Source organism: Aythya marila (assembly GCF_965140915.1).
Source record: "Aythya marila genome assembly, chromosome: 16".
Classification (NCBI taxonomy): Eukaryota; Metazoa; Chordata; class Aves; order Anseriformes; family Anatidae; genus Aythya; species Aythya marila.
In genome coordinates, this window is record NC_139057.1 from 3,438,997 (window position 1) to 3,463,323 (window position 24,327).

The 24,327-nt window shown below is 44.4% G+C and overlaps 1 protein-coding gene across 4 annotated transcripts; it reads left to right on the forward strand.

Moving 5' to 3' along the window:
* The first annotated feature begins 448 nt into the window (after positions 1–448).
* Positions 449–24,327, forward strand: CABLES2 (Cdk5 and Abl enzyme substrate 2). Of its 4 annotated transcripts, none has more exons than XR_014318633.1 (11): positions 449–1,089; positions 14,479–14,550; positions 14,733–14,825; positions 15,654–15,731; positions 17,170–17,278; positions 17,929–18,094; positions 18,847–18,950; positions 19,350–19,456; positions 20,681–20,885; positions 21,334–21,789; positions 24,015–24,327. XR_014318633.1 is itself a non-coding variant. In XM_082773517.1 (10 exons), the coding sequence occupies exons 1-10, from the start codon at positions 566–568 to the stop codon at positions 21,472–21,474; spliced, it is 1,599 nt and encodes a 532-aa protein (XP_082629643.1). In that variant the 5' UTR covers positions 449–565; the 3' UTR covers positions 21,475–24,327. The 4 variants fall into 4 exon arrangements, 2 of the variants coding, with proteins under 2 accessions (XP_082629643.1, XP_082629644.1); XR_014318634.1 differs by having other exon boundaries at positions 21,334–21,646; XM_082773517.1 differs by having other exon boundaries at positions 21,334–24,327.

Genomic DNA, 24,327 nt, shown 5'->3' on the forward strand with positions numbered 1-24,327 from the left:
GCTGGGTGCAAGTTTCGGGTGCTGCCGGTGAGTTGGGACTCGGGTACCCCTGTCCTTGGGGCATGCAATAACAGCCTTAATCCGCTGTTAGAGCAGCGGGCAGCCCACACACACCAGTGCTCCTCGTTTGAGATGTCCCCGAGCTTGCACGACGGCTGTGGCACCGCGACACTGCTGGGGGGCCCTGGGGGGCTGAGAGGGGAGATGGGGAAATTTTAAAATGTCGTTAAAAAAAAAAAAAAAAAAGGACATTCTGAGGGGGAATAGGGGATGGCGGGGGTGATGTGGGGACGTGCAAAAAGGAGGCCGGGAGCCGGGGGCACCCCGGGGCTGCCCGGGGCCGCTTGGAGGCTCTGAGCGGCGGCGCTAGGACCGCGCGTCCCCTCGTTGCCGGCCGCCCGGCGGGGAAGGGCGGGGCTCCGCGCGAACCCCCTCCCGCCCCCTCTCAACCAATGACCGCGGCGCCCCGCTGCGCCTCATTTGCATCTCGGCGCGTCGCAGCCAATGAGCGGGCGGGCTGGCGGCGGCGGCGGCGCGCTCGGAGCCGCCCCGGCTCATTCGGAGAATGGCCGCGGCCACGGCGTGCGGCTCCCCGGCGCCCCGGCCGCGCAGACGGGGCGACTCGCGGCGGAGGCAGGCCGCCCTCTTCTTCCTCACCAACATCTCCCTGGACGGCCGCCCGCCCTGCCCGGCCGCCGAGAAGCAGCCTCCCCTTCCTCCTCTCCTTCCTCCCCCTCCTCCTCCTCCTCCTCCCCTGCCCTCCGGGGAAGGGGAGGAAGAAGAGGAAGAGGAGGATGAGGAGGAGGTGGTCGGAGCCCCGCCGCGCTCGCTGGCCCCGCAGAGGGCTCCCCACGGCTTTCCCGGTGTTTCGCTGCCGCCCGGTTCCTCCCCCGTTGCTGCGGGGAAAGGGGAAGCGGAGCAGCCCCGGGGGGGCGGCTTCTCGCCGCTGCCGCAGGGCGCCCCGCTCTGCCCGCTGCCGCCCGCCCCCCCGGGGCTGCCGGGCTCCGCTAAACCGGGGGGGCCGGGGATGCTGAGCCCAGCGCCGGGAGCTGCGGGAGGCGGCTTGGCGCTGGAGGTGCAGCGGCAGAGGTGAGTGAGGGCTTAGCTGGGCTCCTTTCCCCCCCCCCAAGTCCTTATTCCCGGCCCTATAAACCTTCTCCCCCCCCCCCTCCCCTAAAGCTTCTCGCAGCCGCCCGGTCCCGCGGGGCGTGGGAAGCCCTGGGAAGAGCCGCACTTTCCCAGGGCCCGCAGCCCCCGGGGGGGTGAGGAGCGAGCATGGGAAAGCGGCGCCCCCGGGGGGAGCCGGGCGTGGGAAACGGGGCTGCAGCCTCCCCTCCGCCCCCCCACCCCTCCCAGCACCTGCCCGCCCTGTAGGGGTGGCAGCATGGAGCCCCCCCAGCGTTGGAACCCAGCTCACAGCTTTTGGGAGCATCGTCCAGCCCTGCTGCCCCCCCCTCCCCAAGGGGGCGAGGTGGCCGGAGCATCCCCGCATCCCTGTGCCAGGGTGCCCCCAGTTTTTGGGAGCGGGGGCTGCGCCTCTCCTGCCCCTGAGCACCCAGGGTGTCGTGGTGGTCCTGCTGGGGGGGTCACCTGGCCCTCCAGGGGTCTGCTTGCATGTGCGGTGGGTGGCCAGACTGATGCTGGTGTCTGGTGGGTGGGGGAGATTTGGAGAATATTTCCCCAGCGAGGTCTGGCTGGAGGTCTGCTGCAGCAGAAGCCCTCCCTCTTGCTTTTCCCGGGCCTGGCTTTTGAATCTTGCAGTCTCCAGATGAAGCTGGCCGAGGCATTGCTAGGTAGGACTCTTACTCCGGGCAATGTGACCCTTCCTGCTGGGCCTTCTTTGAATCCCCGCTGCCTGATTGTGCAGTGACTCTACAAGCAGTGCTCATCATTTGCATGTACTCTGGGAACTTTTGAAGCCAACTTTAGAGGAGGATATTCTGCCCCTCCGTGCAGAATCCCCATTGTATTTGCAGGGGACATCTATCAGCCTGGAAGTATTAGTTTTCTAATCTTCTGAAAGGTAGGCTTCTGCTCCGGTCTTGGGGATTTGAGCTCCAAAAGAATTCTTTTTTTTTTCAGGCCACTTCTTGCATAAACAGCCTTGTAAAGTGAGCTGGCCCTCTGAGGCTGCAGATAAGCAAAACAATATCAAAGACATCTAAGTCTCAGCAGTCTTTATAGTGGCTTCCAGAGCTTTGTTAGTAGGTTGAAGTAAAGATGTTGGCTGTGCTTTAAAGCTGGGGAGCTTTGCTAAAGCAAGTGATCGGTGCTGCCTTTCTGTGCACATCTGCTAATGGAGGGGTCCTGCTGGTCCTCAGGATGGAGGATGAGTGAATTCAAAGAAAAGTAGCCCAGTGAGTAATGGTGTGGGGGTCCTCCTGCATGCGTTCCCTCTGAGTTTTATTTTCTTGAACTATTTGTAGTACTTTCTGCTTTTCTTCCTATGAAAGATGGGACCTTTCTTTCCTTAGATCTTGAAAAAACTGCAGCTGGGCCTGCTACTTCCATGTCCTCTGAGCACAGGTGATGCTGTTGTGTCCCGCTTGTTGAGCAGTGAAGCCTGAAGTCACGGTGTCACTGTGACACAGCTCCTTCCTAGCACTTGGAGCTGTGCTGCTGCTCATTTTGCTGTTTTAATGTTGTAGATAAGGCCTTTGAGGGAGAGTTCAGTATCAGGAGCTTTGCAAGTACAGTGATGTCTCTGTGAGATGTTTGGCATGCCTGCGCATGGGCTTACTGAGTTTAGGACCGCTGGAGTTTGTGTAAATTATTCCTTCCTTCCCTTTTTCTTTTCAATGCCAATTCAATAAGACACTAAGAAAATACTCTTTAATGTGTGTTCCTCAGAGCTTTTCTTGTTTTATGTCCTTCCTCCTCTTCCCTTGGCATCTAATTTTTGGGATGTTATGTTCCGCTGTAGTATTCTAATCAATCTAACTGAAACGATTAAATCAGAAATAAGAGGTTGAGGGAAACGCAAGGAGGGTAATGGGGAGAATAAAAGGGCTTTTGTATGAGTAATGACAAAACAACCTGATTCTTCAGCTGGGAAAAGAGATGTTTGAAACGGTAGATGGCATCGCATTAATCATTTTATCTACTTCTTATGAGGGTGACGTGGAGTGAGAGTTCATCTACAGATATTTCTCTGTCCTTAAAGAAAGAAGAGTGGATAGTGAACGTCACAAAATAATGTGCAGAAAATCCACAACTTTTATATATATATATATATGTATGATATATATATATATGTATGATATATATATATATATATATCATACATAAATATATCTGTATATATCAGACTTTTGTCAGAATATATATATATATATTTATATATATATATATATATATAAAGGTTTGCAGTGCCTCTGGGGATGCATTAAACCCAACATAAATATTTCCAGTTGCATAGGGCACAGGAGTGGCAGAGCTGAACCATTCCCTTGGAATTACATCTTTACCTGCAATGCCAAGGCTTTCAGGGTGAGGGACGTGGAACACTTTTTTTTTTTTCTGGGTGGTTCCTTGACTTGTGTTGAGACAGAGCAGCTCTGTTCCCTGTGGAACAGCAAATACACAATGAGTGATTCAGGGAGTTTCTTCCTTGTGGAGGTTGTGCTGCTTCCCCTTCTGTGTTTGGCATACTACAAAAGAAAGTTCAGAAATCAACAAGCAAATGATGTCATTCCTCTTACTGGGACTCAGATCTGGGTAGTGTTTTGCCATCCAGCAGTGTTGCTGCTTCTTAGGCAGGTGAACTGTTTCCATCACGCAAACATACAGAGGCATGAAGCCACCAGGGGAAAAGGGGAGATGGAATCTGCACTGCTGCTCAGGACATCTCATCTCTGGTGCCCACGGGAGGCAGATGCTCTCCTCAGCATCCTTTTTTGGTCACCACAAAAGGCTGCTTTGATTTGCCATGAGTGGAGCATCCCACAAATACACCAAGGGCAGGGCAGGGGGGTACCCCAGATTCGATCATCTCTTTGAGGTGGCCAATGCTGTGAGTCCTGTGCCATCATCTATGATTTCATAGGACAGGGGCTTGCCCAGATCTGAGAGGTCATCTTCTTTTTGCAGAGTGTTATTGCAAAACTCGATGTTGTTTGCTGTGGTTGTTAGCAGCTGGTGTGGCCGGGCAGCTCAGGGCAGGCTGCCACCACACCTCTGCTACAGCCAGCACCGTTTGCTAGCAGCAAGCAGGATCTTTGGTACAGTCCAAGGAACAAGAAACCTGCTTAGTTGACACAACGTGGAGGTTCTCGGAGTTGCTCAGTAGCCGTCAGGTTCTTTGGGATGGAAACTTCCAGCGGTGAGCAGGGTGTGTGCCAACAGCCCTCCCTTGGAGGCACAGTTTAATCTGGATGCTTTGTTTCATTGTGCTGCTGGCTGAGCTCGATGAACTTAATGACTTTAGCCTTCTACTTTTGTTTTCCTAGGGTATCTCCTGTTAATAGGATCTTAAATTACAAATCTGTGTTGTGCTGGCTTTCTTACTCCACTTGTTATCCTACCTCCCTTTCCATCTTACTCCGGTCGTTCAGAGATCAAGCTTAACAGAAAGCAGCGGATGGAGAGGAGACAGCAGATAGTGAACAAATTGGCATTCACAGTTTTTTAATGAATTTCTGCAGCTGGGACTGAAACTGGCAGAGCTTTCTGGGGAAACACAGACAGCAAAGAGCCCTGAAAATAGCCAGGTTATGAAAGCATGAAATGAGGAATGGGAACAACAGCCCCGACTGTCAATGCTTGCTGTGTACTTTCAGTGCAGTGTGATGTAGAACAGCTGGTTTTGCCATGTATTTGCTGCATTTTGCTAGGCCTATGAATAAATTCAGGGACTTAAATTATTTGCGACCAGTGCTCTAATGCCCTCGATGACCAGGGGTAAGGCAGCTGAACTGAATGCTGGTGGGTGCTGATAAATCAGAAATAATTGGGCTGATTTAGATTTCTTTTAGAGTGGGAGTCTAAAGTAGTTGGTAAGAGCAGTGCTTTAGACCAGCTCTACATTTAAGGGTTAATTGGGGGCTGTATCACTAACGTAGGTGTGATCAAATCCGTTCCTTGCATGGAATGGCAAAAATGCTTGGTCAGGCCTTCATGCGTATGATGGCTAATGTATTGTCTTATACTATTGTCAGCCCAGCAGCTGTTTTCACTTTGAGAAGCATTTATTTAAAAAGAAACCCTCTGCTAACACACGTTTGGTGGAGATGGATGAAATAGTGCTTAAAGGTCCAAGTTTTGATTTCTAAGCCTTATTAGGAATAACCTGAGCGTGCACGGTGCTTTTCAGGAAGCAACAATATCTGTCAGAGGCTGCAAGCTTTGACCTTTGAGACATGAACAGTAGGCTGTTGTGTGCTGCTCAGGGCTGAAAATGAACGTATCCGACGTCTGAACTTTATTTAAAACTCAGCTGAAATGTGAGGGCAGCAGTCTGCTGCTTGGTAAACGTTTTGCTTCAGCAACCTTCTCACACACACACTTGCACCTGCAGGTGAATTGCAGGTATTAAATGGTTTACAATTTATAGCTACCCCCGTTATTTATCTGGCGTTCCCAGCCAGGTATATTCATCCAGGTCAGAAGAAGCAGTATGCCCAGCAGGAAGCTTGGAGATCTGATCCTTCATGCCTCTGGGAAGGTTTCTAGGTCAAAAGAGAGGCTCTCAGCGCTAAGGTTATTTAACCCCTTCATTTAGAGGGGTCCGATGGCTTTCAAAGTGACTTTGCTCTGCAGTCAGAGGAGTCTGTGTAGGGAATTAACTGTACTTGCAGCTGATGAGGCCTGTGGGCGGGCTGTGTAGCGTTGCAAGGCCATCGTGCGAGTGTCCTGACAGCTGTGGCTCCACATATGTGGGCTTGCTTCTTCAAGCTAACATCAGAGAAGGCTACATGATGAACCTGAATGGCTTAACTCTGAGGAGGAGGTGGTGGGACGAGGAGGAGGTGGTGGGGTGCTGCTTCGGGCCTCCAGCAAGTCCTGCAGGCGTGTGGTGACCGGAGCCTTCTCGTCCTGGGGCTGCTCTGCCGTGGGCTTCAGTGCCCTGCCGAGGGCTTACATAGTGTCACAGCAGTCATGGCTCTTTCTTAACATCTTACAAGGTTATTTACTTTACAAGGCTTTCCCCAAGTCACGAAAAAAATAAGTTTTATTAGACCAGCATTTTCAAATGTAGCTCAGCTCTGAAGTCTGCAGGATCTCACTGTACTGGCTTAAAACATAGTTTCTGTAGTTCACGGTCTGACATGTTTCTCTCCTCCTCCTCTTCCTACCCCCAGATCTCCGTTAGTGCCTCCTTTTGAGCTACAGCACTCACATTGAGCAAGAGCTATGTGCTGGGTGCCGTGGGTGCACTTCTGGAGCAAATGCTTGGGTTGCTGGTGCTCTTCGCTGGAACTTGGCTTAGCACAGGAGTCCTTCTTGAGAACTGAGATAAGTGGCTGCTCAAACTCACATCAGAGCTGCCAGTAGAGTGGACAGCAATCTCACCTTATCTGTGGATGATGAAGCTTCTTTGTCAGGGCTCCGAGACTGAGCCAGTGCAGAAGTTACTAGCTGTGGTGCTTGCTGTTTGCAGGCTGCCATAAACTGGGCTTTTTGTTTCAGAAGAGAAACAAAAAGATGGAGTGAAAGCACTCTCACAAAATATATTTTAATTTTTTGTGGTATGTGGTGTTTTAGTTATATGAAGTCTTGGAGACTTAGCTTCAGGTGTCTCGTGTTCCTCCTTTTTCTATCTGTCACTTTTTCCACCAAGACATCTTTGAGCCTCCTTTTGTAGATTGTTCTGAATTCTTCATGCTCTGCAGTTTACATCTAGAAATGCATAATCTGACATGCAGGCAAGTATAATGAAATTTGGGTTCTGTAATGAGAATGAGGTATTGTTGATAAAGCAGGTGGGTGGTGCTCAGCTACAGACAGTCTCGCTAGCTCTTCAGATGAAGAGCTCTAACACTTGTAACCTTTGGTTTATAGCTATCGTGTGTATAATTTACTGTAAATTATTATATTCTAACCCCTGAAGATGGTGTTAAATAAAGGGCCTTTAGAGTCTTATAAGGGTGAGTGAAGCAGAAGAGTTTCACAAGACAGTGCCCTGACTGTTGAGAAGTACGGAGTCTTTAAAACTAAAATCTCGCTGTCTCCTCGTGCTGTGAGCTGGGCAGCCCTTCCTGCAGGAGCTCTGAACACCTCTACTGCACACAGCGACCTTCTCTGGGGAGTGCTCCTCTTCGTCAGCTCTCACTGGCACGGCACTAAGGAGCTCAGCCTGCCTCGCAGACCTGCCTCAATTTGCTTTAAATACAGCACAGATTTGCACTTGCTCTGTTGTGGTCGTTGCAATGTTAGCATAAAAAATTGCCTCGGTGAGGCTGCAACCTCTGGATTGGAGGTTAGTGGGGATGACAGATGTTGTGGTGGGAAGAACCAAGCTCCCATTAAAGCTCTGGGAGAGCTCTAAACTTTCCTTCGCTTGGTTTCTTCCTGTCACCTGTTTTGAATTTTCTTCTTCCTAGTAAAAGTTCCTTTTTTTTTTTTTTTTTTTTTCGTAACTTGGGAGTTTTATTGTGCTGAAGGCTTTTGTTTTACTGAGGCACCAGAAATGATATCATCATCTCTCAGGGAAGTGCAGGAGTGTTTCTAGCATAACGTCCTCAGTGTTGCAAAAGACACGTGTTGCGTTTCACTTGCCTGTTGATCAGCATTTGTGTTTAGTGAGCAAAGCACTGAGGAAACCAGGTTGGTGAGCATTCCCCGGTAGGAACACCTACAGAAACTGGTACAGACTTGGGGAACAGTCACTGGTTGCATCCTGGCAGCACATCCAGTTTGCTTTGTGAGAAGCAGCTGGGATTTTAGGAGCGGGCTTTAGAATTACTTTACAAGAAGTGGGCTCTAGGCACAGCAGACCTTGCATCTGGCTTGGTGGCTCTATTGCAACAGATGGCTTTCATAACACTTACTGGAAGGCATTATTTTCTCCTTGGGTTGTCTAAACACTCTTAGCACCAGCAGAATGTGATGTATGAAATGCAATGAATACAAAGCTCGTTTCCTGGTAGCATTAGGTCTTAATCATACGTGGTTGTGAATCAGCAATGAAGTAGCGGACACTGTGACAAGTATCTACAGTAATTTCTTTCCTTGTTAGTATTTAATACCATCCAGGCTTAGTAAACTTTCCATTTACTCTGCCTCCACCTTCATTCAAGCTACAGTTTATTTCTGTCCCCTCTCATTTGTCCTGTGCACTGCATGGCGTTTACTTTTTCTTGCATGTGCTGTTACTGTTCTTTGAGCAGTGCGGTGTTTTCTCTTGGCTGTTTTGAACCAGCAGGAAAGCCCTGGTGCTGCTTCAGCTTTGTGAACAAACCTTGAATATGAACACAAGGGTGAAGGAGCTGGGCCTCCTCTTTAACCCTGAGGTCTGGCAGAGACCTGCTCTGAAGCATGAAAGTACTGCTGTGCTCATGTGGCTAATCAGTTTGGATTTATTCCTTAAAAGGAAGATTACTGGAGAAATGTCTTAGACTAGACCCCCCTGTGAGACTTGTATTTATTCTCTGGCAGTGTGACGCTTTAAATAAATGTCAGAATGAACTCCTGGGACCGTGGCTTGCAATCCACACTGCACGTCTGTGCTTCCAGTAGCGTTGCCATAAAACAGTGGGTAGCTGACCTTGTAAAGGAGTGATTAGCTGTACACTTGCTGTCATTTACACAGGGTGTCCTCTCCTCTGCTGCATGCTTCGTTGCATGTGAGATCTGAAACCATCTACCTGCAGAAATGGCTCAGTACCGGGCATTCATGGCATATTTTCTTCATTAAAATCATATATTTTCCCAGATACGTGGTAGTGACGGTGGTTTGCCTGTGCTTTAATATAAATGTAGTGTCTGACTTCTCTTGACTTTAATTACTAAAAACTTGTTGCTCCCGGTGAGCTGTACTCAATCTGCTTTCCTACTTCAATCAGGAAACTGATTAATGAGAGCACTGATGGCAGTAAGGCACGGGCTGTGAGAACAAGGAGTCTCACACTCGTACACTCTGTAATGCAAGATTGGAAACAGTAAATGTTGTCTGGGCATAGGTAACATCAGTTGACAAAAATTAAGCTAAAAAAACTGGAACTGGTTTCCTTAATCCCTTGGTGACAGTATTTTTACCTAGTCAAACTGAAATGTGGTTCATACCAGGTTGTTGGCTCGCCCGTAAGGAAGGGAAAACTACACAGTTTAATTCTTTAAAGTATGTCTTGACAAAACAAATCTGACAGGTGTGTCTTCCTATTATAAACAAGATTTGGGATCTGGATTTCTTGAGCAAATTACCTTTGACAGTTGTTACTAAGCCAGTGCCTCCACAAACCAATAAATGATTTTCATCTTTGCTATATTAAACTCAGTCTCTTGACAGCTGTGATTATACGGAGGCATGTAGAAGACCTTACAAAGGGCCATCAATATTAAAATTGCTTTCAAGTGAGAAATAAGAAACCAAATTCTATTAGCCCCTAATTTTATACTGCAATTAAAAATCCTTGACCTGGTCCATTCAATTTGTCTATTAGCAGTGTGGATTGCTAAAGAGCAGCAGAGGATACAAGCCTAGCTGCTAATTTTAGCAGAGTGCCCGTGGATGCATGTGCATACATGTGTGCATGCATCGTGGCATCCTTCCCTCCGGCAGAGGGATGTGACTCCAACTGAAACAAGCCTGCGGTGCCTGTCCATTTTGCTAGAGGAGGCCTCAGTCATCTTGCTGCCTGGTTTTTGCAGTGTCTTTGAGCACTCGTGTCCCAGGGCTTAGCCTCCTGCTCTCTTCTCCTGCTTTTTGATTTTCGTTGCTGCATAGGTGAAGTGAAAATCAGATGTGAGGACAGCCATCCCACAGCAAACTTGCTCAGATATTTTGGAGCAAAAATTTAGGTTGAGTGCAACCTCTACTTTTGCCTTCCTTTTCTTCAGATCATCTGGCTTGCTTCCTACTTTTTCCTATAGTAGAGAAAGAATGGCTGGTTTAGTGGTCAAATAGAAATTTGTTCTAACTCAGCAAAAGTGAGCAGCATGTGATCTTCTGGTTGTCTCGTTCAGTGAGAGCAGTGTTGAGATCATTAAACTCACCTGTAAAAGTGTGACAAGAGAAGAAGCTCCTGGGAATGCTGCCGATATATTGAGGAAGGATAATATGAGCAACTTAACACTCAGCTTAGGTATTGTTCTTCTTTCTCTGTGATCACTTGAGCATCTTAAAAGACAGCCTGCAGGGCAGTGAGGCACTCTCTAGCTTGGAGGCAGTTCACTTCCACTCTTCTGCACCCCAGCAAGCATCACCAGCAATACATTAATTACTTTAATAGCCTTCTGCAAATGTTTACAGGAATGTACTACTTTTAAAGTGGAAAAATGTGCAGAGGCTGAAATAGCGGTGTCAGACAGCAGTGCAGGCTTTCTCCTCTCCTGCTTGACCCTGCCCTAGGAGCAATCATGGTAAGAGGTCAGGCAGAAGACAGACTCCAGATGCTGCGTGGCTCAGAGATAAAGTTATGGGAGAAAGCAGCTGAATGCTGATCAAATGGCCCCTCTGGCTGTAGGGTTGGCACAGGGCACAGACCTGTCCCTGTGAGAGGGGAGGTTAATTAGGACAAGAGAATCCCAGTCAGATTTTAGAAATTTCTGACTTCTCCCTTAGGAAGGAAGGAGAGCTGTCAGTCAGTCCCCATGCTGTGGCAGAAATACAGGGACCAGCAGGGCTGAACAGGGACGCTTCAAAAGGGCCAAATGACAGCTGCACTTCTTGCATATTTTACAGGATATCTGTTTGTGAGTGGCTGTTTTAGGAATCTCCAACTACAGCAACGTCCTCACACTTTCCTCTTGTTCTTTGGGGTGCCTGTGCGGCCTAGCCTGTGGGTAGGCAAGGGGAAATACTCTGGCAGGCCATCTGAAAGGTCACTGGTCTTTAATCTGAAGCTGTGACTTAAACAGATTTTTCCTTTCAATTTGCAAGACAGGACACTGAGGGATTACCGGTGCTATACATAGACTGCTCTTAGCCGTGTCCTGTCCTGCTGGGAACACTTAAGAGCTGAGTAAACCCCTGGCCAGGAGTCCCGTGTGCTGCCTCTCCATTGTCGTCTTCCTCTGTGAGAGTTTCTCTGGCACTTGCTAGGACGCTGGCAGGGCCCGAGGAGGACAGATGTCTGAAGCCCTCAGAAGTGGGGTTTGTTTAGCGGGAAGTCCACCAGAAAGGATAAATTGTGGGCTGGCTGCTGCTGGAGTTGTTGGTTTTTATCTGATCATGAGGTGTTTTTCACGGCCACGTTCAGCTCACCACAGATTGAGCAGCGCTGTTGGGCTGTGCGTGGCCGTGTGTGCGTGGAGATAACAAACCCAGCCCCAATCCAGAATCCCTCTGCTCGATAGTCCCTTATCTCTGGGCACACGCTGCGTGTGTGTTGAAGCCCTGGGTGGGTCCTGTTTTTATTGGCTTTTAAACTAGTGGGGAAAGCACCCAAAAAGTGAATTCTTGACCAAGCCTTGACTTCCAAGCACACAAACCCTCTGTAGCTTGTCAAGGAAATAGCTGGTATTAGCTGACAGGCCTGGGCTTTCTTTTAGGATCCTATTGAAATTACAGCCTGCTTCATAGAACTCATTAAAATTTTAACATTGGATGATTCGATTTCTAATTATCAAGTAGCATGTCAGTAGGAGTGTGTGTAAGATAACTGACAGCGCGGGTATGGATTTTGGTGTGCTGCTTTAGTATTTAGGTCGCGTTTGGCAACAGATGTACTGTGTAAATGACTTAAAATCCTTTGAACTCCTGTGGATCAGAGCACAACAAGAGGTGTTATCCTAGATGAATCTGCTTAGCCCAGGGGACATGACTACTCTTTTTCATCAGGCAAGATCCAGCAGCTCCTGAAGTGATCCTGTGCTGCCTGGTCTTGAGGTGTGAATTACTGCATAAGAGCACCAAAACTAACCCAAACAGTCTGCAGGCTGGGTGTGTACAACTCAGGAAGTCTTGATAGCTTCCAGCATGCTCCAAGGATGCTCTAATAAAGATGCTTTGCTGATTAGTGCTGCTGAGGAATCCAGCAAGTCTCTCTTTGTAAAATGTTTGGGCACGCGACCTGTTTAGCATGGCTGGGATTAGTGAGACCTCTTTGCGTATTCCCTGTTTTGAGATTTGAGGAGAGTATCTTGCCTAGTGTGTTGAATTTCTCCAAGGTGACAGATATTTTCTGTCCTCAAGTGAAGCTGAAGTGTAGCTAAAAATCAAGTTTCCTGTTGGCACAGTGGGGATGAGTCATTGTGGTTTTGAGCGAAGGGGCAGGATCTTCCTTTCGCTGCAGCAGCATTTTACTGAGAGGCTCTGACAGAGCAGTGGGTTCAGGTGCTTTGTGCTCTTGTCCCTATTGCTGGGGAAATGCAGCAGTGTTTGGAAGATATAGGGCTTTTGATGGGTCTCTACTGTAGTGGCCCAGCACTTTGGTGGTCACTCTGGCACCCTTACCGGCACCTCATGCTGGCATCCTTTTACAGAACCTTTTACAGAACCTTTTACATCTTCTTTTTGTACCAATGCCTGTTGTCATTGGTTTTAGCTTTGCTTTTCCTTTGCTCAGCATACAAGGCTGCTTTCTGTCTGCATCTAGTCTGGTCTCCTTGAAATAGAGGGGAGGAAGCCTGGGGACATGGAGAACTGCAGTTCATGCCAGTACCTTTGAGACTGACCTCCACGTTTCACAAAGGTGTTTTCTTATTGCATGTTAGAAGCCAAAATAGGCTGGACAGCTCTGGTGTATCTCTTATGTAGCAACCAAATGGTGTGGTGTGGTTTCTTACCCAGCTCAGCTGAAGGATAGAAAGCAAAGTCACCAGGATTAGAAGATTGTCAAGTTACTTCCACATTCTTAAGTGCTGGGCTTCAAGACCAGACTAAATCCTGAGCAGCTTTTTTTGATCTTTAACTTGAATCAACTGAAGCTATAAATCTTTGCTGTAAAAGCTCATCCATGGTTCTTAGCAATTAATAAATCCCATTTTGCCTGACCTCCTTGCCCCCTCCACTCCCCACCACCCAAGGTGCCATGGTTTTGTTTTAGTGTTGCACGTTAACTTCCAAGCATGAGAGTTTGGCCGTGGTCTCTTTGAGTGGTTTGGCTGCTCATGTACACAAGAGCTCTGGAAACTGTTCTTGAGGACTTTGGAGCTTTCCCGTGGTCTACACCTGCATAACCTTGAGCACGCATTCTCCACAGCAGCATGACTGCTATCTTCTGCATTACAGATCTGCAACTTCTAGTAAAGAGCAATAATTTCTTTCTCAGTGTATTTATTGTTCTTCCAGAGGTAAAAATACATGGAGTTTTAAGTGTGAGGTTTTTCCAAAAGTTGATCTTGTCAAAGCAGCATCCCACAGATTATATCTAGTTAGCTTCTTCTCAATTGGCATCCATGGCAATACCGTCCATCAGTTGGGTTATGATGATACTTTGGAAGAAAACCTGGGACTTGAATGCATGTGGCTTGTACTAAAAGCACAGCGTGACGTATACTTAAACAAAAGCAGAAAAAAAATAGAATTTGATAGTTGTAGTGTCAGTGATTTGGTGATTCAGTGTTTTAGCTGAATCTGAATGTCTTGTTCCTACAGAAATTGCAGCCAGTTTCCAAATTTATTTGTAAATCTCTACCCACAAAGAGTAATTTGACTTTGACAATCATAATGCATCTTACTTGGCAGTGTTTTTTTTTTTTTCTTGTGTAATATCTTATTTTTGCTAAAGTAACTCACAAGATTCTTATTATTCTCCTTGTGTCTTCAATTCTGGGATTTCAGATGGGCCCTGAATATGCTTAGCTTCCTCTAATAGTCCTCTCTATTGTTTTCCTGAGAGATCTGTCAATTTTATTGGGCTAGTGTCATGGACTCTTGGTCTGCTGAAGCCTACTGCTGGAGGAGCACAGTGTTCAGAATCAGGAATACAAATACAGATGTTCCATCATCATACAGATATATCTGTATATATACGTGTTGGTAGATCAATATAAAACTACTCGCTCCCTTGCCTTGATGCACACAGGGAGCTTTTTGTGATACTTATTTAAAATCCTGTAAGAAATATTGGGAAGCTTTTTAGGTGTTTAACTTATAGGTAGGTGTTCTTTTGTGTTGAAGGCAGTGAGTGCTCTTGCTACTGAAGTCAGTATAAATGTGTACTCAAAGTGAAAGATTTTACAGTTCCTAGAGGGGGTAACAAGTTCTTGGCCTTTTTGGGAATGTGAAACACCTTGGTAAGCACTCTTCTAACAACAAAACAAATCCCCAAAAAAAGCTGCCATTTGTTCTAAGAGCTCATAGATCTGTTGCAGTTCATAAACTCCGAGGCCATGAACTAATATTGTTCACTCTTCATGGTGTTGTACATTTTACAGAAGGCGTTTTATCTCCCAGCGCTGCTCTCTAGACTTTTTAGAAGACATAGTGGAATATGCCAGTGTACAAAGGTACTTTTTTTCAAAAGCAGCATTAATCTTAACTCGTTGCATGCAGTCCTCTCCTCCCTCCACCCTCTTCCACGCCAATATCTGAGGTCCTGCATGCTAGTGCTGCCATCTGATCATAAAACTGGCATGGCTCTTTGCCGGAGCACTTAAGATATATTTTTTTTTCTTTTTTACAATTGCAGAACCAAGAATATATCTGGGTCTCCAAGGCACAAAAGTTTGAAGAAGATGCACTTCATCAAGAACATGAGGCAGTATGACACAAAAAACAGCAGGTAACTTCAGCCGTGCCCCTTGTACTCGTGTGTGCTCGTAAGTAAACTCCAGTTCAGTGTGATTAGATTTTTAATATCAGGGGAATAATGCAATGTCCTTGTGGCCTTGCTAATTTTAAACATAATTATATTGAGGGCAGTAGGTGCTGGTAGGTGCTACATCTGCAGCAATCTTCCGATGGTTCTGCTGTTCTGCTTTGAGGAGAAAGGGAGGAAGTTAATTCATTCTCTCCTAACACCATCCTTATCTCTAGCACAAAGACAGGTCAGAGCTGAGGAGGATGTAAGGAGAATGGTTTGGTTTATCCAAGTTCTTGGCTCTTAGCTGCTGAGCAGAAAAGAAAGAATGGGTTGCATTTGTATTTATTATTGTTAGATGTGTGAGACCTGGGAGTAGTACCATCATCCAGCTAAATATATATTTAAAATCAATATATTTTAACAAATATTATATATATATATATATATATATATATATATATATATATATATATATATATATATATATATATATATATATATATATATATATATATATATATATATATATATATATATAAAATAATTATGACAGATATCCAGATATCTGAGGAGCTCTGAGGGTGATGCCAGAGCTGGGGTGTGAGACAGAGCTTGGCTCTGAGGCCCTGCAGGGTCAGAAGGAAACCTCTGCTTCTGTGCTGCCTTCTGGAAACATACAATCTGTATCAGTATCTATGTAACTTACAGAGCAATTGAAGAGGAATCCAGTGTTCACAGTCTATAAAAAATTGTTTTGTAACTTCTGAATCTCAGTTCTTATCCTGATCTTTTCCCCTCTGCTTACAGGATAGTATTAATCTGTGCGAAACGAACACTGTGCGTGGCTTTTTCGATCCTACCTTACGGGGAGAGTTTACGAATCAGGTGAGTCATCATTAACCACTTTGTGAAATCTCTGGTCTATTGTTTGCAAAATATCTTTTTGAATGAGTATAGATGGTATAGGTCTTCTGTTTGAAGCCGGTGAATGTACTTGACTTGCTGCTTACGTGTAAGGACAAGAACTTGCTATCAGCGCTGTAAAATCAGATGTTGCTGCAGCGTTGGTGTTCATTGAAACTTCTAGAGAAAATATTGGAAAAGGGCAAACCTCTCTTAAGGTCTTTGTTCATGTTTCAAGCACTGCAGTCCTGTGAAATCCTTGAAATCAACTTTGAGCACAGTGCGGCTTGTTGCCATGTACATCAGACAAGGATGCTACGTTCTTTACCAGAAAGTCTTCAAAGTTTAGTAGTTAATCTATAACTAAGTTTAAGAAACTCTTCCATTTTTCACCTATCCTAAGCCATGAATGTCGCTGTTTGTAGCGTAAGAAAAACAGAAGCAGTTTAGCCCAATTGATACCGATTGATTCTGCTTTAAATGTTTGTACTCCATTTTTATATAGAACTGCAAATATGATCAAATATGAGAACCAAAACCTGCCAAGTGGACTTGCCTGCAGCTTTACTCAGTCTTGTATGAGCTCTAAGTTGATTCTGTGAAGGCCTGATCTACGAGTATACCACAGAAAATACTCATTTTATTTTAATCCACTTCTGCCAAAACAATTGTGTTGCCACTTCTGTCCTGTATGTAACTTATGGAAGAAGGAAACGGATGTTTAGTGGTGGGAATTGTATTGTATTCAAATACACTTGCTATAAAAATAGTTGATGGGAAAATGTTTTTTCATTTAATTGAAGAGCAGCAAGGTCACTGGAGTTATTTTAGAGCATTTCTGAGCACGGTGTCATTCTGCTTGTGTGTAAGCTAGCGATGCAGTGCTTCAACTGAAAGCTGCTTTTTTTGCATCGGAATATAGGTGACAAAGCTGCACGCTGCCATCACTGAAACAGTTCTGCTAGCAGCCCTAATTCTTAGTGTGAGCTTGTGTGCACAGTGGTTGGAAAAAATACAATTGAAAGGCAAGTTTCTAATCCTGGAAAACTAGTAATGTAAATCACATTTGCTGTTAAGTATTTGAGAATTAGTGTATTACAAATGGTATAGCCTTATGCAGGAAGATCATGCTTAAAAAAAAAAAAAAAGAGAAGTACCTTTTCTAGGTACATTGGTAAAAATCTGATTTTTAAAATGAGATGAAATATGATTTTTGAGTTAGTGAACATCCCCACATTTTTGAGTATTTAAAATTTAATACTTGCTTGGAGATGGGGCTGAGGGATTGCACTGTTTCTGCGTAATGCAACTCTGACCACGTGGTGTTGGCTGCAGGTAGAGGATCAGCCTGGTGTTTACCATAAAAGAAGATGAGGTTGTGGAACGTTTTCCAATTACGCGTTTTCTTATCTTCATTTAGTGATCTAAAAATGGAAGGACAGAAGCAGCGACATCCTTCTGGGGGAGTTTCGGTCTCCACTGAGATGGTCCTTGGGATGGAAGGAGTAGAGCTAGGTGCTGACGGCAAGGTAAGGAAATAATTTTTATTTCTTGATCTCCATCACCAAACCAGTGACCGGCACGGGGATGATGGTGGGTCAGCTGGCTCCTTTCACTGTTGTGACCATTTGATACCAGGAAAATTACTTAATTTTTGGATGGCACAGCACTGCATAAAGTGAGAACTGTAATGTTAGAAAGCAGTGGAAATTTAGATTCTTAAAATCTGAAATGTTTGACTTGTCATGATGCTGCTTCTGAGGAGGACATGAAAGTCCCTGGTGACTTCTGCTTCCATTTCTGGAGAATTGTTTTGACTCTGGTATCTCAGGCAACATGTAAATGATATTCTAATCAAAACATTTTCTTTTTGTCAAAACAAAATATGGGTGAAACTTATACCTCTTCAGTTAAATCTGTTTACTGCCAGAGTTTTGTTGATGTGATTCTCCCTTTTTTCTTATTCCCCCAAATCCTCTACAGTGCTTCTATCCTGAAGTCACAAAAGTACAACATCCCTGTGCTCAACTTTCCCTTCCCTTCTGTCCCCCCCAGTTCTAAGGCCTTTACTCCCAAATAGAAACTCTGCAGATCTGAGTTATAAAATCCTTGGTGTCTGGAAATAAGCTTTCAATACTTTTTCCCCTATAACTACAAGTTTGTTTGTTTTTTTTTGAAGGTTGTGTCCTATGCAAAATTCCTGTATCCAACCAATGCCCTAGTTGTGCGCAAAGCTGACAGCCACAGCGCTGTTCCTTCATGTCGAGCTAGTGCTTCACGGAGTCTTCCCGGATCGAGATACAAACCTGTGACAGCAAAAACGATTCCAGCAGGAACGGAGCTTGGTAAGGACAGCTTCTAGCACTGTGACCACTTGTGCATGCAGCAGAAAAGCATGAAAAGAGTTTATTTTTCTGAAACAATTGCAAGTGGTGAAGTGTATTATCGGGACAAATGTGCTGGGTTTGGAAGGAGACTGGTTTTAGCATGGCCTAGCCAAGAAGGCTTAATGAAGTACAGAGGCTGAGCCTTAGGGCTGAAACTTGCTTGCATTCCTTACATCCTCTGTATATTTGGCCTAGTTTTTGAAATTCAAGGACTGCAAAGCATTTCCTTAGAAATGTGGAGTTTTATGTTACTCAACAAGAAACACCTGGTGTGTGGGGGTACAGATGGTCCTCCTTGCCTTCTAGCACTGTAACAGTGCATAAATCAAGGGTTTGTGACAAGAATACATTCTCTGGTGTAAAAGAGCAAACCTGATGATGCTGTTGTCTGCTAGATTTGAGTATAAGCAAAAATCCAGTCTTCTGCAGTTGTTCTCTGTGCATGTTTCTGGATGACAAACTGTTAGCTTGCACTGTCTAAAATGGTGCATTGGGCATATGTTAGAGATGGAGCTGGTTTGTTTTTAAATAAATCTAATACTGATTCTTTCATTTGTGGAATGAAAACAGGTGACTAGCTGCAGTTTATCTGCCTGACAGGGTCTGCCAACACTTCTAATGTTTGCTGTTTGAACTCTTTATTAAAGAGAAAACAGAACTTAAAGCTCTGTCTCTTACGGCTCATTGTTGTGCTTTCCTCGTTCCTTCAGGAAGTGAAGCTGGGGAAGCAGCAGAGTACGATCCAAATCTTCTGGACGACCCTCAGTGGCCCTGTGGAAAACACAAACGTGTTCTCATCTTTGCTTCTTACATGGTGAGTAGCTGTCTAGCTGAACAGAGGAGTGAGTGAGCACCTTGAAGGTCCTCCTGTAAAGAACTTCCACAGGGAAGAGAAAATCCTCTAAAAAGTAGTAGTTGTGGCTTTTTGAGAACAGATCAAGAAAACTACAAATCATTTTGTACACTGCTTGTCAAAGACCAACTTTACATATCTCTGTTGTTGCTTATTTATTGTAACCATTTGCTTACTGGTTCATTATGAATTAAGATTTTATGTGGCTGAAATTCAACCTGAGGTATTACACGAGTCTTTATGGAAATTTAAGAGTTAAAGAAAATGTTCTGCCCTTGCACTAAAGTGTCCTTGGAAACCTTGTTTTGCTGTCAGTACTATTCACAAGAGAAATAATACACTTTGCATCCTGTGTTTCAGACAACGGTCATAGAATATGTGAAGCCCTCAGACCTGAAGAAGGATATGAACGAAACCTTTAGAGAGAAGTTTCCTCACATCAAGTTGACGCTGAGCAAAATTAGGAGGTAAGAAACACGCAGTGAATAGTAAGAACTTCTACGCTGTTGCAGACTTATCTTCCACTTGTATGGAGCAAATACTAGATCTATTAATAGTATATATGATTAAATGCTAATCTCTTGTTGCCAGTTGAGCTGACTGTAGGATGACAGCCTTGTACAGAGATGTTTAGGATGCTGGAAAAGGGTAACAGTTGGTTTTCATAGTTCAACTTAGATGGGTTTTGTTTCATCAACATTAATAGCCAATTAACAGTGAAGCAGCATTAGCATTGAAACAAATACTGGTAACCTGATTGTTTTGCTATTGTGCAGTCCCACTCTTAACCAGTTTGGAACCTCTGCTTATTTTCATCTTTTGATTACAAGACTTGCTGATCACTGTAGACTCTAACAGGACTCTAGGATAAAAAAAAAAAAAGGTTAGGTCTGTGGAGTCATGGTAAAGAAAAGCATCTCATGAAGGCAGGACTATGCACACAGAATTCCTCACCTTTCAGGAAACACATCTGAGTATTCACCAGTGAGATGCACTGTTGCGCCTTCAGAGAGCAGTCAGGGCCTTCTGAAACAGCCAGCTTAAAACACGATACTGCTGAATCACTGGGGCTGTGTGCAGCTCCCAGCTGCGAGGGGAAGGTTTGCTCTTTCATAGTCTGTTCTGCCAGTGTCCTGCATGCTCCTTTTTGCAGCTGTTTCAATTGTGTGCTTGTGGAGAGATCTTCTGTAGGAGTAGCATGGATGATAGCAGTGAAAGAGCATCCAGCATAAAGTTTGCCTTTTTTCTGAAGTGAAAGGCTAGCTTTTGTGAGAAGGGTGTAAACCAATTTGCCTTCCCCCTCAGACCTAATTTTCCTTGGAGGTGTGTGGTAGACAGGTCTCCATCTGCACAGCTTTGATGTGGCACTGTGTAGGCCAGCGTGGTTCAGTCTTATGATACGAATCACGAACAAGTTCAGGATCTCAGAAGGAGCCATACAGCAGCAGCCTGCGTTTTCTTTCACAGTAGATGATGTCAGCCAGGTTAAATCAGTTTGTTATCAGCTCCAGCTTGCAGCCAGCTGGGCTTCTCCAGCTGAAGGTAATACCAGTCATGGTTTTCTAAGTAGGAGCTTTGCCTGTATGCTCTTCTGCGTTCCCATGCTGAGGTGCTTCTAGAGTGTTTTATAAAAGCTCTCATGTTGGAGAGGGTGGATTTTTATTTCATTTTTTTTTCCTCTCTATTTTCAGTTTAAAGAGAGAAATGCGGAATCTGAGTGAAGAATGCAATCTGGAGCCAGTTACTGTGTCCATGGCTTACGTTTACTTTGAGAAGCTCGTTCTCCAAGGCAAACTTAACAAACAGAACCGCAAACTGTGTGCTGGTGCTTGCGTTCTGCTTGCAGCCAAGATCAGCAGTGACCTCAGGAAACACGAAGTCAAACACCTTATAGATGTAAGTACTACACAACTTGTTTCAGGTTTGGTCAAAACCTTTCTGTTTCACGGAACAAGGTAAAGATGAAAAGCAAGATTTTTAGCAGCACGTTTGCATTCAAGACCAGCTCTTTCAGTAGGTTTTTGTTCTCATCACGGCTCTTCCTTTTGGATGCTTATTTTTAATTCATTATAAGTACCTGACTGATGGCGGTCCTATGGATCCTACAGTGAGGTTATTTTCTCGTTTAATGTTTGCCTGAGAAACAGTAACTGTTTTGCGGGTGTCACAGCTGAGCTAATAAGGCTGTTTACGTTTTTGATCTGTGGCAATGCTTTTGATTCTCTGACTTAGCATAAAGCTGGAATATGTGATGGAGACTTAATCTGATAGTGCATTGGTATCTTGTGGATAACTGATTCTGGTTTTTTCTCCCCCCTCCCTCTCTTTTTCATTGCCATCATAGAAATTAGAAGAGAGATTCAGATTCAACAGAAGAGATCTCATTGCTTTTGAATTCACCGTCCTTGTAGCTTTGGAACTGGCTCTCTATCTTCCTGAAAACCAAGTTTTACCTCATTACAGACGGCTCACACAACAGTCTTAACCAAAGCTACTTTCCAGCTGATAGCGTCACTGAACACGGTTGCTGAAGTTGCCACTGGCCGTTCTGTGCCACTGTGCATCCTGCTGTGGCTACAGCTAGCTTTGAAGTCTGCGACGTGGGTGTGAACTGTCAAGGTGTGCATTATGGACACATATGCCAAGACTGGGAGATGGTACGAGAAGAGTCGTTGAACTTTATTTTCTTTTGGACATTTGAAGCACAAATATTCACCAGTTAGCTGTTATGGCTGCTGATTATTCCTTATTTATCTTTTCAGTTTGACTAAAACTGTTCTTCCCTATGAAGAATCCTATGGTATTGTTTCTTTTTTTTTTTTTTTTTTTAAGCCTTTATTGTAGTCCTTGAAACTAAAGGAAGCATCACTTCCATTCCAGTGCACCATAAGGTTTAGATGTTTCTACGAATCTTTTTGCATTTTTTACATTAATGAAACACATACTTTTTTTTTTTTTTTTTGAAGATGTGCCTAAAACCGGCTGGTCTGGTACCAGTATTTTTTAAGTTAGTTGTGTTATTTAGTGGGAAATCCTGAATTTATATAGCCATTTATTCTTTACCTACATTGGCCTTGCATATAGGAAAACAGTTCCAGTATATCTGCACTAATGATACACGGGGCATCTATACTATCTATAGCTAGATTGAAATTACTGTTTCAATTTAGTTAATTATAGTATTTTAAGATTATACACTTTATTTAAAAAGTAAAGATTGATTCAAAAGGTCATGAAATACCACCTGTTGAACAAGGTAGCTGCAGAGTGATTGCCATCCTAATTTGCTCTTAAATGGAAGAGGAGTGCTTTTAATTAAGAACAACTTGCTGTAAAATGTATAATTTCTGGGTTTCATTTGTGTTTTGTAGTCTGAAATAAGCACCTTTTTAGTATGACTGTATTATATATGGTCTTAGTGCTCTGAGCAAGTACATAAGTGTGGAGCTATTCCTGCCAAACAAAGCATGCTCAATATTTAAAATGCTACTTTTTTAATTCCGTTCTTCCAAGAATTGCGTCACTGTGATGGTCCTCAAAACTAGCATTTGTTGCACATCGGAACAGCCACTTAACAGCTGGTGCCAGGCAGCATTCTAATGGTTATGCCAGAGGTTAAATAACTTCTTTGACCATTGGCTATTCCTTCATTTATTTTTAAAATATCCAGGTTGGGAATGAATTCTGATTATATGTGGAACCTTCTGTGATACTGGCTCTTGGTTTTATTTTCCAAAGCAATATTATGATACAAGTAACTGCCTATTTGCAAGAAACAAAACTGATGCTTGGCTGTTATGACTGAGAAATTTGTAACTTGTTTGACTCCTAAATGAAATACTAGACCTCATAAGGTTACCTGCTATCTAATATGTAAAGTAATGTAAATTGCTGTTCCTTGTATTAAATGTTGGTTTTAGGCAAAAACGAAGCTGAATCTTTGTTCTTCAGCTGTGTTTTGCCTGAAGCTAATTTGTTGTCATTAGAGTTGCACCAGAACTATACTGGAGCCCTTTCTTCTTTAAGTAGGGCTCAAAATGTATATTCTCATATAATAACTACAGTGACTATCAAATCTTTTGTGTGTTCAACTGTATGTAGCTTCAAGTTATTTGTGTAAACTTAATGATACTGACTTCTCTTTAACACAGAAGGACTTTCCAGTCTCTGTAAGTGAGATGGTAGGCGGTAAGTTAGACAATAACATTGCCAGTTAACTTCCAAAAGTTTAGAAAAATGTCTACTAGTTCAGCTTTCTACTGAATATAACTGTCATTGCATGCAAGAAATAGCAGTGTACTAAACATCTAGAGTATAGAGAGCCTTGAAATTAGAAAAATGTGGTAAATGCAACTAAAGTGGTCCACCACTTCCTATACTCATTGTGTGAGGGGGAAGAGCTAGAACTGAGCAAAGAAACTCCTCACAAGGTATCTCCAGAAATAGTAAAACACTTCATGTAGTATAAAGGAAGCCACAAAATTACCTTCTCTGGGGATTTCCTTTTATTTAGTCTATAAAGTTCTCTGTAATGTAACGTTCTCAGCCATCTAGAGAAAAATGTATTTATTTTTGGAGCAGTCCAGTCTCTATTCAGTGGAAGTTTATCTAGTTGCAGTGGGCATTTATTTGGGCTAGAGCTCCCCTCCCAGAATGGAAGGTAGGGTTTCACGTGATATAAATGGGAAAGCTTTGGCCTTTGGTTATTTAGTTTGCATTTTCTTCAGAAGAACAGCTTAGGGTAAGGAATACTAAATGCCAGAATGCTGTTTAAAGGGAACTCTACATCTTGGCTCAGGCCCACGCAGCATTGCTGAGCAGGGAAGCTCAGGACACCACGACAGCATCCAGCTGCTGGGCCTGCGCCTTGTACATTGGTACCTCTGGTGTGGTGCCTCTGCAGGAGCTGCCACTTCTGCAGGGCACCCGAGCTGTGCGTGTCTGTTACTTCTCTGTAGCTAGAGCGTAGTTTGCCATCCTGTTGGGTTCTGCCTGTGTGTTAATATTTCTCTTCTCACCTAAAAGCTGCCACCGTGTGGCAAAGGACTCTTCCTGCATTACCAATCGGTAAACTGAGAGGGGACCCTCACGAAGCGTGTTTGGATGTTACTTCTCCCCGAGGAGCTCCTGTCACCTCAGAGGGCAGCAGCCAGCGCCCAGTGGAGGTGACCGGAGCGAGCTGTTCCTGTCTGCACCCGCCTCTGTCACGGTTTCTGTCCTAGCGTGTTAATTTAAGGTCCTTGGTTGCTGCCCGCTCCCTGTCCGTGCCCTTTTCTGTGAAATGCTGTGAAATAAATCCCTTTTCTACATGTTTTGTAACCAAACGCCTGCGTGCTGT